We start from the raw sequence: 16,966 nt of genomic DNA, 5'->3' as shown, positions 1-16,966 counted from the left end.
CCAGCTGGCCTCTCGCCTCAGTCAGGGAACATCTGCGGAGCAATCTCGATCCTTGCGTCATTATTCTTTGTGACCGCGCACCATCGATTCACAGGTTTCCTCAACCATGGAAATTAATCAACCTTAGACCATGATCAGAACTGATAGATAATGGGAAAACGTGACGTTCGTCGTGGCAAGATTCACCGATCGAGAAACTCGATTCTATCATCTGCTCTGTTTTCTTTTTTTTTTCTTCATTCTCATCTTCCTTCTCTTCTTCATTTCTTTCTTTCTTTCTTTTTTCCTTCTTTTGGATCGGCGATTCAATCGAAGAATTGTTCGATGAAGCGATTTGTCGGCACGCGGTTAAAGGGAACTTTATCGTTCAGCGGTCGCGAAAATAGCGAGACGGGAATGTCGCCGATCGAATTTCGCTACTCCAGGTGCTGAGGAACGGGGTAGTGTATGCACGCGATACAATCAATTATCGATTAGGAAACTGCAGTTTTTAGCGTAAACGATTCCTGATTGCGAGCTTTTCCTACATAAATGTTACTGGACGAAGCAACTGTTACGTGTACGTTGAATCAATAATATGCGTATCGATCATTTATTCTCTATTCTCCTATTCTAAAAACGGTTCACGCGCACGGAAACCAAACCAACGAATGTACTCGGTGCTTTTAATGCACCGTTGATTCTATCATTTCGTAATTATAAGCTGTTTTATACATAAAATAACTTTGTACATTTGCCTTGAATTTATTGGGTTGGCAACTAAGTGATTGCGGATTTTGTCAATACCACCTAATGACAGAAACCGCAATCACTTAGTTGCTAACCTAACATTTATCCTTTCAATGCAGTCTTTGACGTAGATTATTGTACACTAAGACGTTCTATAATTTTATTTACTTATTTAAGTACCATTTATTCAATTATAATTTTTGAATTTCCATCGGTAGGTTTATTCGAATCACAAGTAAAAATGCATTCCTCGGAATCATTTTTGAAGAAATATTTGGTCCTAAATATCTCAAAAATCACCTAATTCCTACATCTTCTAATTCATCATCTTCCTCGTCTATTAAGTAGCAATAAGTTTCAAAATCAGATTTCTCCAATAATCGTACCGAAAGAAATATTAGGTTGGCAACTAAGTGATTGCGGATTTTGTCATTACCACCTAATGATAAAATCCGTAATCACTTAGTTGCCAACCTAATACATCTCCCAAATATTCTCCAGGAATTTAAGTAAAAAAGAGAATATTGTTAAATAACCCAATTGTCGAGTAGCATTCAACGTCATGCATCGATCGCCAATGTTCAGGTTAGTAATCCTTGGCAGTCGTCAACTTGAGCGATAAATCGATGACTAAGGTGGAAGAAACGAGTGTCAGGATATGACATCGTGCTTCCACGTAACGAAAGTGAATTTACGGAAAACAAGGACCACAGTTTGATAGTCGACGGTGTAATATTCATAAGCGGGTGTCGTAGAGAGCGAGCGCAGGCGTCGTTGTCGTCTTCCACGGTATCCTCCTGTTTGCCTACGCGGAAGACAACGGTTGTTCGTTCATCCGGCACCAAGTCGGTTCTCCTGAGCCATGTCGACCACTGTGGTAGCAGCGAGTGTGTTCCTGCTTGCCTCGTTCCTCGGTCCTGCCATCTCTCTAACACCTATGAACATGTGTAAGTTTAGTCTACGATGGCTTTGGAAAATTTTCTTTGCAATTTTCAAACGGATTGAAACGTTCGAACGACGTATGGGTTTCGTGGAGTTATTTTGGAAAAAGATTCACAAGTTGATTCGAGATGTCATTTTTTAAAAGGAATATCAGATGAAACTCTTTTACTTTTGTTTTACAGAGCTTTAAAAATTGGTAGTAGATGATTTGAAACTGTTTTGACTTTTTCTTCTTTAGTCGTTTTCATTTCCTTAAAACAATATTCTCAAATGCTACAGTTCGTTACTTCTTAGTGAAATGCCGATCCTGCACAGTGTTATTCATAATTACTCTGCTAGAGTTAATTATTGTCAAATGCAATGTTATGAAATATTAACGAAAATTAGATACATCGGTTACACTGGTTAAACATTGATTGGGTCGCATGAAACTGCTTCGTTCTCGATACATCGATAGTAGTTGTACCATTGTTGAATTATTCACGCGATAAACGTTTGACTAATACCTTCCGTATCTTCTGTGCCAACTCGAACGGTTGGTCCCTGGTCCTTGACATAGAAAGAAGTTCGACGAAAGCTATTACCGATGATTGAGACCGAAAAAGTAACAAAACGACACAGATGGCGATATCGTCGCACGATCGTTGCTTCAGATGACACAAACGCGGTGTAACTTTTCGCTCTTTTTTCCAAACAACGAGGGAAGAAATTATATTAGCTTAATGAAACTTTTCCTACATGAAGAATAGCAACTTACAGCATAATAGATGATTATTGCACGATTAGATTCTATCTACTGAAACGAAACCATATGAAGCAATACAATAATGAATATCAATAGCGAGGTAAATATGTCACGTAAAACGATGACATTATAATATGTACTCTTTTAAAAACAGCTCCTTTCCTTGTATATGTAAAAATATATGTAGGATATCTTACTACGAATTAATGTAGCTAACTTAATTTAAAAAAAAAAATAGCGAATGTGAAAAGTCTTTGAGAGATTTCTTGTTTAAATTAATTTACACTGTAGTGATCTTCTTATTTTTTTTGTACAGTGATAGTAATAGAGGAACCAGATAAGGCGATACTAAGCATTCTGAACGATGCTGTACCTCAAGCAGAAAAGAATTTTGGTGAAAACATCATCGCCGTCCATATTTCCACAGTGCAAGTGGATCGTGCCAACGTAGACAGCAGTTACGAGAGAGGTTAAGAAGCAAAATGTGTCGTGCAGTTTTCACAGCTTTCACGACCACAGTTCCAATCGATAGCGATCTCTGCAAGTTGTAATGAGCGATTTCAAAGCTTAATTGCTAATTTTATCGCAAATATTCATATAAGGAATTTAACGAAAATTCCAATTTGCTTAAAAATAGATTTATCCCTTAATATTGCAAAACTTAATTGTTCCAGACATACTATATTTCGCTATAAAAATTTATTATTGTTAATTTAATTTCTGGCTAATTTTCAAGCAATTTACAAATAGCTTACAAATTTCTTCACTCTTCAATGCTTTAAAATTAACGATATTAGACATGTAAGACTCCACGATGAAAATTGTTTTCTTGAAAGAAAATAAGAAACAATGGAAGATAATTTTATTCGTGACTAATTCTCATACGCTTTGCATCCTTTTGATCGATCTATCGATGATAGCTGTGCAACACCGACGAGCTTCTCCGACATGATCGCGCTTCATTCTTATTTTCGTTTCGTTAAAATCAACTTGCAGTATGTGCTGCCTTATTTAAGGGAATCAGTATCATACTCGACATGACCTGGACTGGTTGGGATCGCCTACGAAACTTGGCCGACGAGAACGGAATAATATACAAACGGGGCGATAGCAATATAAACCCGTACATCCAAGCAATCGACGATCTTTTGATGTTGAAAAACGCCACGGACGTGAGCCTGATCTTCGAAGATGAAAGGGGTACCTTCATATCAACCTTCGATCGTTTTTCATTTCGTGTCAGATGTTTGAAAACTGATTCATACCCCTTTGCAGAATTGAATCAGAGTCTCTACTATTTAATTGGGAATTCGATCATAAGACTGGTGGTGATCGACGAGTTCACGGAGAAGACAGTGTCAAAGATTAGGAGCATGAGACCATCGCCATCTTATTACGCGATCTACGCGAGCACAGCCAAGATGGAGGATTTCTTCAGAACGGTGATTCCTAGAAAATCTTTTAACCTGTTAATCGGAGAAAACACGCTAACCTGTCTATTGAACCTTTAGTAGTTTTAATTCAATTTACTAATTCTATTTAAAGATCGCTCAGTTTCCTTTAGTTGTTGTTTTATTTTTCGTATACTTGTAAGGATTAAAATCGAATTAAGATTTTAAAGATTGATTGGACAAGGAATGAGCAGGTTAACAGGTTGAACGATTCAGTATAAAAACTTAGCTTGTAAATTTACTTTGGTTATGAAATTTAGGCCATGCAAGGAGGACTGGTCACGAGAAATGGAGTATGGAACTTGGTGTTCACTGACAATAATTACGAGACCTTTAAATATATCAACGGAGAACATCAGTTGGATGTTTCAATTACTATTCTATCGATGAAGAAGGATATTTGCTGCAGACTAATCGGTGAACCGGCTTGCACTTGTCCCTCTGATGTTCAAGTATCTAGACATTTTTTATCGCGTATAGTATTTCTCGATTCAAACGATTCACGTGCTCTTTTCGTACCTTCCCATGTTTCTAGATATTTGCACATTACTTTAAAAGATTAGTAGGCCTGATAGTGAGTTTAATGAGCGACCTGCAGGCGTCTGGCATCAGCGTGGAACCAAAAACTGGCCGATGCCCTTCGCCAAACACGAGTCAAGCTTCGAATCTCACGTCTGAGGCATTTAACAATAATATACTAGCGGTAAGTTAAATTTCAGTTGTTCGATGATTCTCAGAAGGAACTGAAGGTTGACGGAAAAATGTTGTGACAGAAATTAGGAGGTAACGACACGTTCGAGTACTGGTCAGAGAAAGGAATGATCACTTACAAAGCCGAAATTGAGTTGGAGGAGTTTAATGGGATTTTGGAGCCGCTGGCCACTTGGACGAGGCATGGTAAAATCAAAGAAGCTGAGAAAAACAAGATAAAGCCCGCTAGAAGATTCTTCCGAATCGGAACTGCTCCTGTAATTGACACTCATTACGATGTTTGCATCACCATAATTTTGACAACTTTAATTAATGCAAGTATTACAATTGCATTAGTCAGTGCCTTGGACCGTTCCCAGATTGGATCCAGTAACTGGAAAAATCATGAAGGATGAGAACGGAAATGATATGTGGGACGGCTATTGCGTGGATTTTGTAAAGAAATTATCCGAAGAGATGGAATTCGATTATGATCTCGTTGTACCGCAGGATCATCAATTTGGGAAGAAATTATCTAATGGACAATGGGATGGCTTGATTGGTGACCTTGTTAAAGGGGTAAGAAGTATGTAAGAAGGATGTTAAACTCTGTTGAAGTACTTGTATACTAAACTTGATAGTGCCTGTAATTCTGCAACCATTTAATCTTGTTTGTAGAAAATTTTATCTGTTTAGACCTTTCTAATGATACAAACTGTGTGATTCCTCTTGGTGACATTTGATTTTACTTTTTATTATTTAACAAACTTATTGTTAGAAACTTGTTCTTATTACAGACATTTATTTTGTTTTCCAGGAAACAGACATGGTAGTTGCATCATTGACAATGACTTCAGAACGTGAGGAAGTGATCGATTTCGTCGCCCCATACTTTGAACAATCTGGCATATTAATTGGTAAAAAGTTTCTATTTAAAATATTTAAAAAACGTTTTATATTTTACACTCATGTTATTATGTTACACTATACTATTTTGTGTTATGTATAGACACTATGTACTATACTATTACGTTCACTATTATTATACTTAAACTCACATTATGTTTTTAATCTACGTAAATACATATTATGTAATAATTTTTCATTCCAAGTGATGAGGAAACCTGTGCGCAAGCCGTCTCTCTTCAAATTCATGACAGTACTGAAAGTCGAGGTATGGTTAAGCATCGTCGGGGCACTAACGTTAACTGGCATCATGATTTGGATACTCGACAAGTATTCTCCGTACAGTGCCAGAAATAATAAACGACTCTATCCATATCCTTGTCGGTAAGAACTGTACTGCAAGCCTAGTTTCGAAGACTCATTAAGGGACATTTAGATTTAGATTTCGGGAAATTGCCCTTAACGATTCTTTTATTGTATGCTGTTATAATACGTCAATACGTCTCGGGAAGGTAAAGAAATTGTCAAAAATAGTGCTTCAATAGGATCAATGTCCTGTATTTAGGGAATTCACGTTGAAAGAGAGTTTCTGGTTCGCTTTGACGTCTTTTACACCCCAGGGTGGCGGCGAAGCTCCTAAAGCATTATCGAGCAGAACATTAGTGGCCGCTTACTGGCTGTTTGTTGTCCTAATGCTCGCCACGTTCACCGCTAATCTGGCTGCTTTCCTTACTGTGGAAAGAATGCAGGTGCATAAGTTTTGTAAATGGATTTAGAAAATTTCGCACATACTTTAGAAGATGATAGTTAAATACGCATTTTGTTCCAGTCTCCTGTGCAATCTTTGGAGCAATTAGCGAGGCAGTCAAGAATCAATTACACCGTGGTGGCTAATTCTGCGGTACATCAGTACTTCATGAATATGAAGAATGCAGAGGATAAGTTGTACACGTGAGTCTGAACTTTGGATCCCTGTGTTGCGAATTCTCAACTAAATGGCGATCGGTTGATATAGGTAACCTTGGACGAGATTATCGTTCAAGGTGGAGGTAAATTAAATATATCGAGTATTAGTATGGTTTACTTGTTTATTTGCACTTGTTAGTATACAGTCAGCAGAAGCTTTGTCTCGTCCTTATGTGTTGACTTTCCGTCCCCGGGTTTACCACTGTTTATTGTGGACTCTCGTAGCCGTATATCATCTGGTATTGTCAGCTGTTTACCCTAGACCTGACCCCATCGGGCACTGAAGGTGTTTTTAGCCTCTTAATGAGGTCCGCATCCGTAAGATTTACAGCTCAGGTAGGTAGGCAATTCGGACTTTTCCACACAAGGTAGGTGTATTGTTCGAGTCATAAACAGACGGCCACTCGAAATCCCAAACATACCGCCTCCTTTAAACGGGCACGTTCAAAAGTTGTCTGTAATGATGAAGTGTGTAATTACACACATTCGGAAAAGATGCAGATTTAGCAGAATGCAATTGTGTACAAACTATCTTATTTTCTAATTGCTCTATGTATTCTACTGGTATGTTCTGGTTTGTTGTATTTCTAAAGGTTCTGATTTCCTCGAGTAGACCGTCTCGTGTATATTTACACTTATCAATTTCAATGTTGACCTTCTTTAAAATCCAATCCAATATTGCAAGTTGTTTCAAATGCTAGTTAGATTTTATTGCTTTCCCTTGAGATAAAGTACTAATGATAAGTGCTAAATTTTGTAGATGCCAACGTTCAATTCAATGATTTTCTGTATGTATTTTAAGCAATCCGGATAGCAATCATTCTCTTCGTTGCTAATAAATTCACCGCTGGAATCCACTGCCCAGGAAGTGTCGTTGGGCACCTTGGTTCTGAGCTGTGGTAATTGTACTGGCTTGGCATGTGTCCCTTGGCGCCAGATTATCCACGGAAGACGAGACCTGAGCCGTCTTTCTGTTTCTTCCTATTCTTCCCAGTCGATTGGACGCAGTTCATTGGAATTTATACCTACTGACGTTTGTAGCCATCCTGGTTCACTGTATCGATATTTATTCGTTGTTGGATTGTTCCTACTAATTAAGGAAACGGACTACCCTGCTTTAACTCGGGTGTCAGGGGATTGTTGCTCTCTGATTTGACCAGCATTAATTTTATTTTGTTCCCGTGAAGTGTCACTGTGCTGGAACTGTTCAAGGAGCATGCTGCCCCATCATTCCTGTCGAGTTTGTCGTTGGGAGACAAGGAATGATTCTACTGATCGGTAGTCTTCAAAATATCTTCGTAATCCGATCTTCAGGCGAACTTCGATCGTACGCCTTTAAAATGTCCTTGATAGTGTTGCGAGTTCTTTCGAGCTTCTAGGACTCGTTCTAGTTTCTAATTGCTCATGCAGGATGACGTAGTTTGTGAAAGGACGTTGAGCGTTGAGTCTAACAAGACTCTGCACTGTTGCATTTTTCCGGTTTGATCACTGATGTTTATAAGGTCCGTAGACAAAACGACGTTTGGAAATATCTTAGATGCGTGACTTGTTAGATTAGTTTAAGTTGGCCGCCATGATTTATCTATATCCGAATGTAGGAGAGTGTGGTGCCATTTACGGCATAACTTGCAACTACCAGATGTACATTCTGTCACGGAATGTGTGCTACGTAAACAACAAACAGAGATTTTTCTACTGACATAGACAACAATTTTTTGCGATTTCGTGTTGTCTGAGATCCGTTAAAAAATTTCACATGATCGGAGATTTTGGCATCCGTTTGCACATACCGCCTTGGCTCATGATACGTAAACTACACGGACGGATAGTAGGGCGTGATGGTGTTTGATATGTTAAGCCTATAGCTTCTAACACGTTGCAGCGACTGTGTAAAAAGTCGAACAGTTGTCCGACGTTTGGAAAGGTTGTGTGGTCTGTCCGTGTGATGTGTTCCTTCCATCGTAACTGTGTGTCGTGATCTAGCTTCGATGTAAACAAATATAGTAACACGGTATCCGCGGTTGGCTGATTGAGTGATTGCAATGCTTTATAATTTGTTTAAATAGAATTGTATACCTTGGTAAGATGGCCGCTGTAAAGAAGAGACGTCGAACAATACTTTCAAATGGTTGGCCACGATTTTTCCAAGTTGATTGTATTGTTTCTCCAAAATTTCCCATACTATAGGATAATTCATGGCTGTATTTTCCAACGACGCTATGGCAATAGCCGCTTCCTGTGTTAAGCAAAAGCGGAGATATATTAATCTCTTACAGTCGTCAATACGCGAATTCTCGTGTACTATGATCCCGAAAAAGAAGGTAGTTGAATTTTAGGCAACTTTATTGAATTTAATGCAACATCATTGTCGGTCCGCCGTTTAGCGATCTCAATTATATCAGTAGCGCGTGTTTTACTTTCCAAGAATTTATATTTTAGGGCAAGGCGTTCATCTTGTGTTTGGTCCTCGTCTATCTCGTTTAATTCGCTTTGATTTTTCCTAAACGTAGCATATTCTGCCTCTAAATACCTGGTATTGAATGACGGTTACTGATCCTCCTTCCTCATATTTATCAAGTACCTCTTGAAATGCTTCTAATTCTTCCTTGAATAATTTTCGTTCCATTTACAATTTTCTTATGCGTCCTTCTTGATTGGAGGCCATGGTGTACGCGCGTGAGTTTCGATATGATAACTTTAAGCAGTTTGCAAGGGAGAGGTGACTCAACAAACATATGACTTATGTTTATGTTTCAAACGAATTGATACTTCGTCTGCTGTGCAGCGAGATATTGACGGTATATTTCGCGATAAAGGTATAATATTTTCTTCCCGAAGGTGACTCTTGTATTGACTGTGATCGGTGTATTCCGATGGAGAGCTGTCCCTGTTTGTTTGTGTAGTGATAAATAGAATGTGGCGATAAATAGACGCAGAGGAAAGCACCTGTAACCAAAGACTGACAATACTTCTCCCGACTGTTTGTTGACGTAGGTTATCTTGCATGGGGATGTTGTGTGCGGTGTATTTTGCGATGAAGCTAGTTCTTTCCCCAAGATGGCACTCACGTTGATGTTATTTGTCTAACGATCTTGTTTTCCTCCAAACTGTTGCTTCCTCCAACGACACAGATATCCTACTCGAAGTTAAATGACGGTCGGTTGATATCACCTTCAACGAGATTAACGCTCAAGGTGGAGGTAAATTAACTATATCGAGTATTAGAATGGTTTGCTTGTTTACTTGTACTTTTTAGTATGCACGAAGAGATTTACGTTCTCATGGCGATGGATGCCAGCAGAAGTTTTGTCTCGTCCTTATATACTAATTTTCCCCCAGTTTTCCATGGTTTATTGCGGATTTTCGTGGCCGTATATGGTGTTGTCAGCTGTTTACTTTTGACCTGACCTACCCAACCTACACCATCGAGGACTATTATTCACTATTTGAAAAAGAAGCCTAAAAATGATTTAAGTGGTTAATTATATTTGCGGTAATGACTTTATTTAACGATTTTACATATTGTTTTTACAAAACATCAAATTAAAAGTATAAAAAATATAGGTAAAATTAAAAACATTAAAGATGACTAAAGATAAGTAACACGACTTGAACGTTTTAAATTAATGATGCATTTTAATATTTTTTTATAGTGTGGTATCGTTCGATTATAACTTTATTTAGTCATAATTGATAGTGTAACTTTTTCATTCATTTTAACACCACCAAATTCGTGCATTTTATTACATACTGTACTTTATAAAAATAAAAAAAGTGATTATTTGTCCTTCATAAAATCTCCCTATTCAGTTGGCTAAGTGTTAAGGTGTTCTTAACCTCTTAATGAGGTCCGCATTGTAAGGTTCACAGCTTGGCAAACAGGTGGGCAATTTGGACTTTTCCAAACAAGGTAGATTAGACAATCAGTAGATTAGTAAATTGACAATACGTACGATTATGCTGAAACAGTATTATTGTCTGCAATGGCCAAGTGGACTCTGTTATTGAAGGTTATGTTACATGTATTATATTCCAGGACAGGGCTACAATACTACAATATTTATTATTTATGTTATTCATTTTTTAGTTGATTTTACAATCAACGACCATTTCATGCTTTGGACACTTTGTTCTGAATAGATTCCATTCCGATGACTTCTTTAGTCACAAATCGGTGAATCGACTGACGACATAAATTTTTACAAACGATACAGACGGTGAGTTCTCGGCCATTGGAAACAATCCTATGACAAAGAATGTTACAAGAAAGATTCTATTAATCTTTCGTGATTTAATGTTTGGATCACTGGTGTCGAACGAATTAATAACATTTCAAATATTGAAATTTACAAATTAATCATATTTATTCTTCCCATAAATCTGCTCTAATTTTTCCCAATTTTATTTCACAATTAGGGTATGGAAAGAAATCACGTTAAACAGTACCAGCGACCAAGTAGAGTATCGAGTTTGGGACTATCCAATCAAGGAACAATACGGCCACATATTGCAAGCTATTACGCAGGTCGGCCCTGTTGTAAATTCCAGAGAGGGTTTTCAAAAGGTATGCGTTGACGATCAGTTGCTCGTGCCAGGCAAATCGGTGAACAAAGCCATCGTCTTTTGCGCCGTTTCAGGTGATAGAAAGCGAAAATGCAGAATTCGCTTTCATCCACGATTCATCGGAGATAAAGTATGAGGTAACGAGGAATTGCAACCTGACTGAGGTTGGGGAAGTGTTTGCGGAACAGCCTTATGCAATTGCTGTTCAACAGGGAAGCCATTTGCAGGAAGAAATAAGCAGAAAGTATGTTTTTGTATCAATGAGAGTGTAATAACCCATCTTGATGAGTTTGTACTAATCTATCCTGATGAGTTTGTACTAACCTTACCTATCCTAACTAATCCTATAATTTATATAATTATAGGTTTCTATCCTATTTATATCAATTGACTTGTTGTAGAATTCTAGATTTGCAAAAGGACAGATACTTTGAAATGTTGGCATCTAAGTATTGGAATCAATCGTTGAAAGCTCAGTGTCAGAATTCTGATGACAACGAGGGAATAACATTGGAGAGTTTGGGTGAGTTGTTATGAACTAAAATATTTTAATAATTCAAAATGTTGAATACTTGAAATGTGAAGATAGCTTAATATTTACTAAATAGCAATTTTCTGAATAAATAAAACAGAAAGGTTGAATATTTTATATCCAAACTTCAAAGAATTTTATCTAAAAAATATAATAATAGTAATGTATAATATAATTAAATGTACATGATAATTTAATCAAACAATTCCACGTGTTTTCAGGTGGAGTGTTCATCGCAACTCTTTTTGGTCTCGCTCTAGCGATGATCACGTTAGCAGGAGAAGTGTTTTACTATCGAAAACGAAACACACAAGACAAACAAAAAGATAAAAAGAAAGTGAAAACCATCGACAACGAGAAGCTGATTATGCAGAAGTTGGCCTCGAAATTGCAAATGAAACCTGCGCCGACCAATGCGTTTTTCGAGAAAACGATGAATCCTCCCCGCGTGTCTCACATTTCCGTGTACCCTCGCAATTTCACTTTCAAAGAATGAAAAACTTCATAGAGTAAATTAACATGATTTAGAATAGAGCTTATAATGTACGGAAATCTTCTTGTACACACGGTCAAATCGTTCTGTACTCGAATGACAATTTAGATTCGATAATAATTTGAATAAGAAACGATGGCAACGTAAAACGAGAGTGAAAATAAAGTTTCTAGCTAGAAAACGTAGTTTTACAAGAACCAGTATCCTTCACTGTTTTGCAATATTTGTCGATTCTTTACGCCTCTCGCGAGCCCCGGAAACAATCGTAAATCGATCGATTGTATTAAAAGATATTTCACTTTCGTTTTAATTAACTCTGTACTAGCAGCTTGTAGTCACGTGAATAAACAATTAAGAATATTTTTTATATGTTTTGAAAATTTTTCATTTTCCAAATTGTTCTTCATGCACCAAGTGCATCAATTACGAGAGAAAGAATCGGCGATTTCCCGGTAAAAATATACCAATACCTGAGGATGTTTTTCCCAACGATGCCTCTTAAATCGATACCACTTGCAGGTTATTGTCCATCGCGACATTTTTTACCAACTGCGGTAACGGAATTGCATAAATGAAAGTGAGCAGTTAGCGATCGGTCGGCTGTGTCGCTTCGATTCGTAACATTCTACCGCTGTGACAGATATATTCCCTGAATTGGTCTACGAGATAAATCTAAACATATCCAATTTATGAATCCATTCAGCAAATAAACCGCGACTATTAAAATAATATTTAGTTATATGATAAACGATATTATCTATGATTATAAACATGGTCTATGTATATTACTGTCCTTGTTAATTAAAATGGTATCGTATTTGGTATATTTCATTTTCCAAATATATTGAAATATTTGAAGCTTTTCTAACCTTTTAAGTTAAGTTATAAATTTATAATAAAATATCTATAAAATATCTTAATAAATATTTAACATCATTCTACTGTAAGAATAATACTAAGATATTATTAAACGTAGAATAGTTTAAGAACAATAGTTTACCAAAAAATACAACAGAAAAACAGCAAAAAATATTAATAGCCTTTGTAAAACTTAATCGTCGACACAATTTCGAGCATCTTCCTGGTGAGAAATAAAAACTAACGCATTCGTGTGCCTCGCTACGATTTTTCTTGCTTTTAACGAGACAAAAATGATCAACCAGTGGCCACGGACGAGCAAACAGCGTCCGCCACTGCTTTACGCTCGCTGATTCAAATCATTCTGGTCGACAAGCAACGTTCACCGAGTCCGGAGATAGTTTGTGTTTCGCGAAATCAAAAGGTGGGGTGCTGATCTTTTGGATCAGCAAGTCGATATAAAGGCTTTCCACGCGCAGGCGAGATCATTTCATGGGAAAGTGATGTGGCTCGCCGAACCGGAACCGGAAACGCAATAAGTGTCCACGATCGGCGATATCTCGCACCATGCCCTTCTACAAGTTCAATTCTCCACGCCTTGGTGGAATGTTTCTGGTAACATCGCCTTTATAGTTATTTATTCGCAATGGAATAGTCGCATCTTATTATTGTTCAAGATTATCTGAATGAGTCGTACATTGAAATTTTGTTAGTCAATATTTAATTGTTTACTTCATTGTTTCAGATTTCGAAGCCTTTTAATATCTCTTAATAAATACATTCTCTGTTCTTTACACTTTTTATTGGATTTTTTACTAATAGCATAAATAGCCAAATTCTATTATTGGGTTACCAACCAAATAATATTATCATTAGGTGGTAATGACAAAATCCGCAATCACCGAGTTGCCAACCCAATAGACATGATTTTTCGAATAACTTTGTTTCAATGTTTCATAGAATTGACCGCTGTTAATCGGTATTTAGTCAAACTTTGAAATTTTTAAATATCTTTTAATAAAAAAAATTCCGGTTACCTATACTTTTTACTGTATGTTTCGTGAACATTTTTACTAGTAATATTTATCCTGGTTTCTACCATTTTTCGGAAAATGAATATGATTTATTAAAGAAAAAAGCAAACACATGCTTTTATATAAGAAGATTGAAATAGATTGAAATTAATCTTTTCTGATGCAGATGTATCTTACGCTGACGATCTTCTGCGTGTTAGCAAATGCCGAATTCTACAAAGCCTTATACGTCGACGATTACCCATGGATTCGCGCAAATCGCGAGATTCCTAATGAATCCGCCTCTTCAGACCACTCGTCATCTTACAGTCGTTTCTTAGAGTCCAGAAAGAAGCACCGTTCGTTGGATTCTGCCGAGTCTTTCGACAAGCCTAGAGAATGGTACTCGAGTTCCGCCACTAAGAAAGTCCCCACGGAGAACAAGAACTTCAAGAAAGTGATATCACCGTTTTACACCATAACGAACAAAGATTCGCAAAAGTACAAGGACATGGTGATGAAATCCGGTGTTCCGTATTGTCAGGAGATCAGGAAGAAACAAGTTAATAAGAACAGCGACGCGAAGAATAGCATGGTCTGTTACAAATGTAAGAATCCGAAAAGTGGCGCCACTTACGAGCAATGCTCCTATCATTCTCAGCCATTGACCGATTCTAGCAACGTGGAAAAGATAGCAGTGCCACCTTCAGTGTTCAGAAGTAGGAGATCCAACTCTGAAGAAGCTTTTTCTGGTTTTAAAAATTCCGGTGATTACGGAAGACACGATAATCCGTACAGATTTAACGAGAAGATTTTCTCCGACGCCACGGATGATGTTCCGGCAGAGTATAAAAATAAAGATGAAAAATGCGAGAAAGTGGTGAAGGATTCCATGGTGTGCATGGTGTGTAAGGATACCAAGAGCAATGCAAAGTACGAACAATGTTCGTATGTTCGACAGCCTAATGAGAAGAGATACGCTTATAGTAAATCTAGCTCACATAAGAATCCCGAGACATTTAAGAACACTGAAGCTGAGAAGAATGATAATAAGGACGGAAAGAGATATGACAAAGAATATTCGGCAAATAAACCGGTTAAGGAACGTTTCGGTTACGTCGATAAGGAAGAACCAGAGGGAAAATCTCTCGAAGAAACCAAGGACTCGTCTGATAATTGCAAGAAGGTGCAAAAGGGCACGAAGACTTGTACTATCTGTAAAGATCCCAAAACAGGTGGAAATTACGAGAGATGCTCGTATACTTATGAGCCAGATGACAAGGTCTATAAATATAGTAAATCAAGAAGCTTTGGATACCCTGACAGTTCTTCCGGAAATAACGATAAGAGAGATGCTAGTGACAAAGAAGACAAGTCGTCTGAGGAATCACGAAGTGAACCTGAGGAATCACGAAGCGAACCTGAGGATTACAGCAAAGACTATACTATTCCTGAAAGTTACTACGAGAAAAGTCAGTCCGCTCCATCGAGTTCTTACTTCAAAGGCGACGAATCCAAGTCGAATTATGGCCAGGGTGGTTCTCAGGAAACTAAGTCCGCCTCTGACGAGGATGAATCTTTATCTGGCTATGAAAGATCTAAATCAGAGTCAGAAAGAGTGGCTGAAAGCATCGAACCAAGTCATTGCAAAGAGGTTCAAAAGGATTCTATGACTTGCAAGGTCTGTAAAGACCCGAAGACCGGAAGTAACTCTGAACAATGTTCATACAAGTATCTACCAAATGACAAGAGTTATTCGTATTCGAAATCTAAATCATTTGGTAGCCCAACTGAATCAAAAGACAAATCTTACGACGGATCCGAGAAGAAAGAATCCAAGGAGCCTTACGAAAGTCCAGGCTATGATTATTCTTCTAAGAAGATGCCCTACGTTACCGACAGCGATATCAAAGACGAATTTTCGGTTTCTGATCAGACAAGGCAATCGGAAGCAAAAGAGGAATCAGCGAAATCTGCTTTAAAGAAAAGCGACGTAGGCTTCTACGATGCGTTCAAGAAGAAGGCAGAGATTCAGAAGGTTCTTCAGGAGTTCCAGAAGGAAGATCGTTCCAATTGTAAGAAGTTGATGCGTGACAAAATGACTTGCTACCAATGTGTCGACGAAAAAGGTTTCCAAAAGGAAGAGTGCGCTTTTGTAACTTCTGAAGAACCATCTGTCGATAAATCGGATTATCGAGAAGGGAAAGAATACCATGTAGAGCCTACCAAAAAGGTTCCCAGGTCAATCATCGCCCAACATCTTCTGCATGATCTTCCTATCGAACCAGAAGCTGCCGCAAGTGAAGGAGCATACGTAAAACGAGAACAAGCAGACAAGGAGAAGGATTCTGGAGAGGTTGAAAGATCCAAGGAGGTTGAACCTTACGAATTCGCAGCAGAGACTAAACCTGTGTTTGATAAGGTTCTTGGATTCACACTTCCGGCGTACATGCTGAGTACTTCCGAACACGAAGAAGAGTTTGATAAGATCGTAGCGAGTAAGGGGATTTAAAGATGTTGTTTTTGTATCTTCTTGATAGATTTGACGATGCTTAATCGCTTGTAGAACTCTTCGATTAAAAATAGAATTAAAGTTCATATACGAAACTCGGATCTAAAGGTCGCTAGGGGTATTTTAATTGATAAAAATATAATATTTTTTAATCGTTTATATTTTACTTCCATCGTAAAGTTATTTAGTATATAAGTGGTACTGAATTGTTATATGGTTTGTAATTAAATTTCTTCTTGTTTAAGCGATGGTGAAATTAATGTTTGCCCGATTACGTGGAATTGCGTTACGGTTACGCTCGATCGGACAAGAAATTAGAAACTTCGCTTGCTGCATTTATTGCCACCGACTTTTTATTAAACGCTATTTCGTTTTTTTTATTTTTTATTCTGTATATGTAGGGGAAAGAGAATAGAAGATTTCTTCTATTCATATTTCGTGAGAAGAAAGTGAGAATACGAGAGTGATATCTACTGTCGTTCTATTTCGTCATGGATGACTGGCTGTGGATAAAGAAACCACCTCGACAAAATCTAACAGATTACGAAATATCGTTTTTCATTATA

General features: G+C 37.6%; 2 protein-coding genes across 4 annotated transcripts; both read left to right on the top strand.

Moving 5' to 3' along the window:
• Positions 1–972: 972 nt before the first annotated feature.
• Positions 973–12,386, top strand: LOC126875306 (ionotropic receptor 25a). 3 transcript variants are annotated; one of them, XM_050638148.1, is made up of 16 exons: positions 973–1,676; positions 2,733–2,885; positions 3,413–3,616; positions 3,692–3,858; positions 4,128–4,319; positions 4,403–4,570; positions 4,641–4,835; positions 4,915–5,136; positions 5,375–5,474; positions 5,670–5,847; positions 6,029–6,212; positions 6,293–6,414; positions 10,846–10,993; positions 11,067–11,236; positions 11,394–11,515; positions 11,746–12,386. In XM_050638148.1, the coding sequence occupies exons 1-16, from the start codon at positions 1,592–1,594 to the stop codon at positions 12,018–12,020; spliced, it is 2,685 nt and encodes an 894-aa protein (XP_050494105.1). In that variant the 5' UTR covers positions 973–1,591; the 3' UTR covers positions 12,021–12,386. The 3 variants fall into 3 exon arrangements, with proteins under 3 accessions (XP_050494105.1, XP_050494107.1, XP_050494106.1); XM_050638150.1 differs by lacking the exon at positions 973–1,676 and adding an exon at positions 2,196–2,516 and having other exon boundaries at positions 3,433–3,616; XM_050638149.1 differs by lacking the exon at positions 973–1,676 and adding an exon at positions 2,197–2,516.
• Positions 12,387–13,971: 1,585 nt separating this feature from the next.
• LOC126875309 (uncharacterized) lies at positions 13,972–16,644 on the top strand. Its single transcript, XM_050638158.1, has one exon. The coding sequence runs from the start codon at positions 14,070–14,072 to the stop codon at positions 16,398–16,400; it is 2,331 nt and encodes a 776-aa protein (XP_050494115.1). The 5' UTR covers positions 13,972–14,069; the 3' UTR covers positions 16,401–16,644.
• Positions 16,645–16,966: the final 322 nt, after the last annotated feature.

The sequence above is a fragment of the Bombus huntii genome, chromosome 18, assembly GCF_024542735.1.
Source record: "Bombus huntii isolate Logan2020A chromosome 18, iyBomHunt1.1, whole genome shotgun sequence".
In the NCBI taxonomy this organism is placed as follows: Eukaryota; Metazoa; Arthropoda; class Insecta; order Hymenoptera; family Apidae; genus Bombus; species Bombus huntii.
This window is presented reverse-complemented; position numbering and strand designations above follow the sequence as displayed.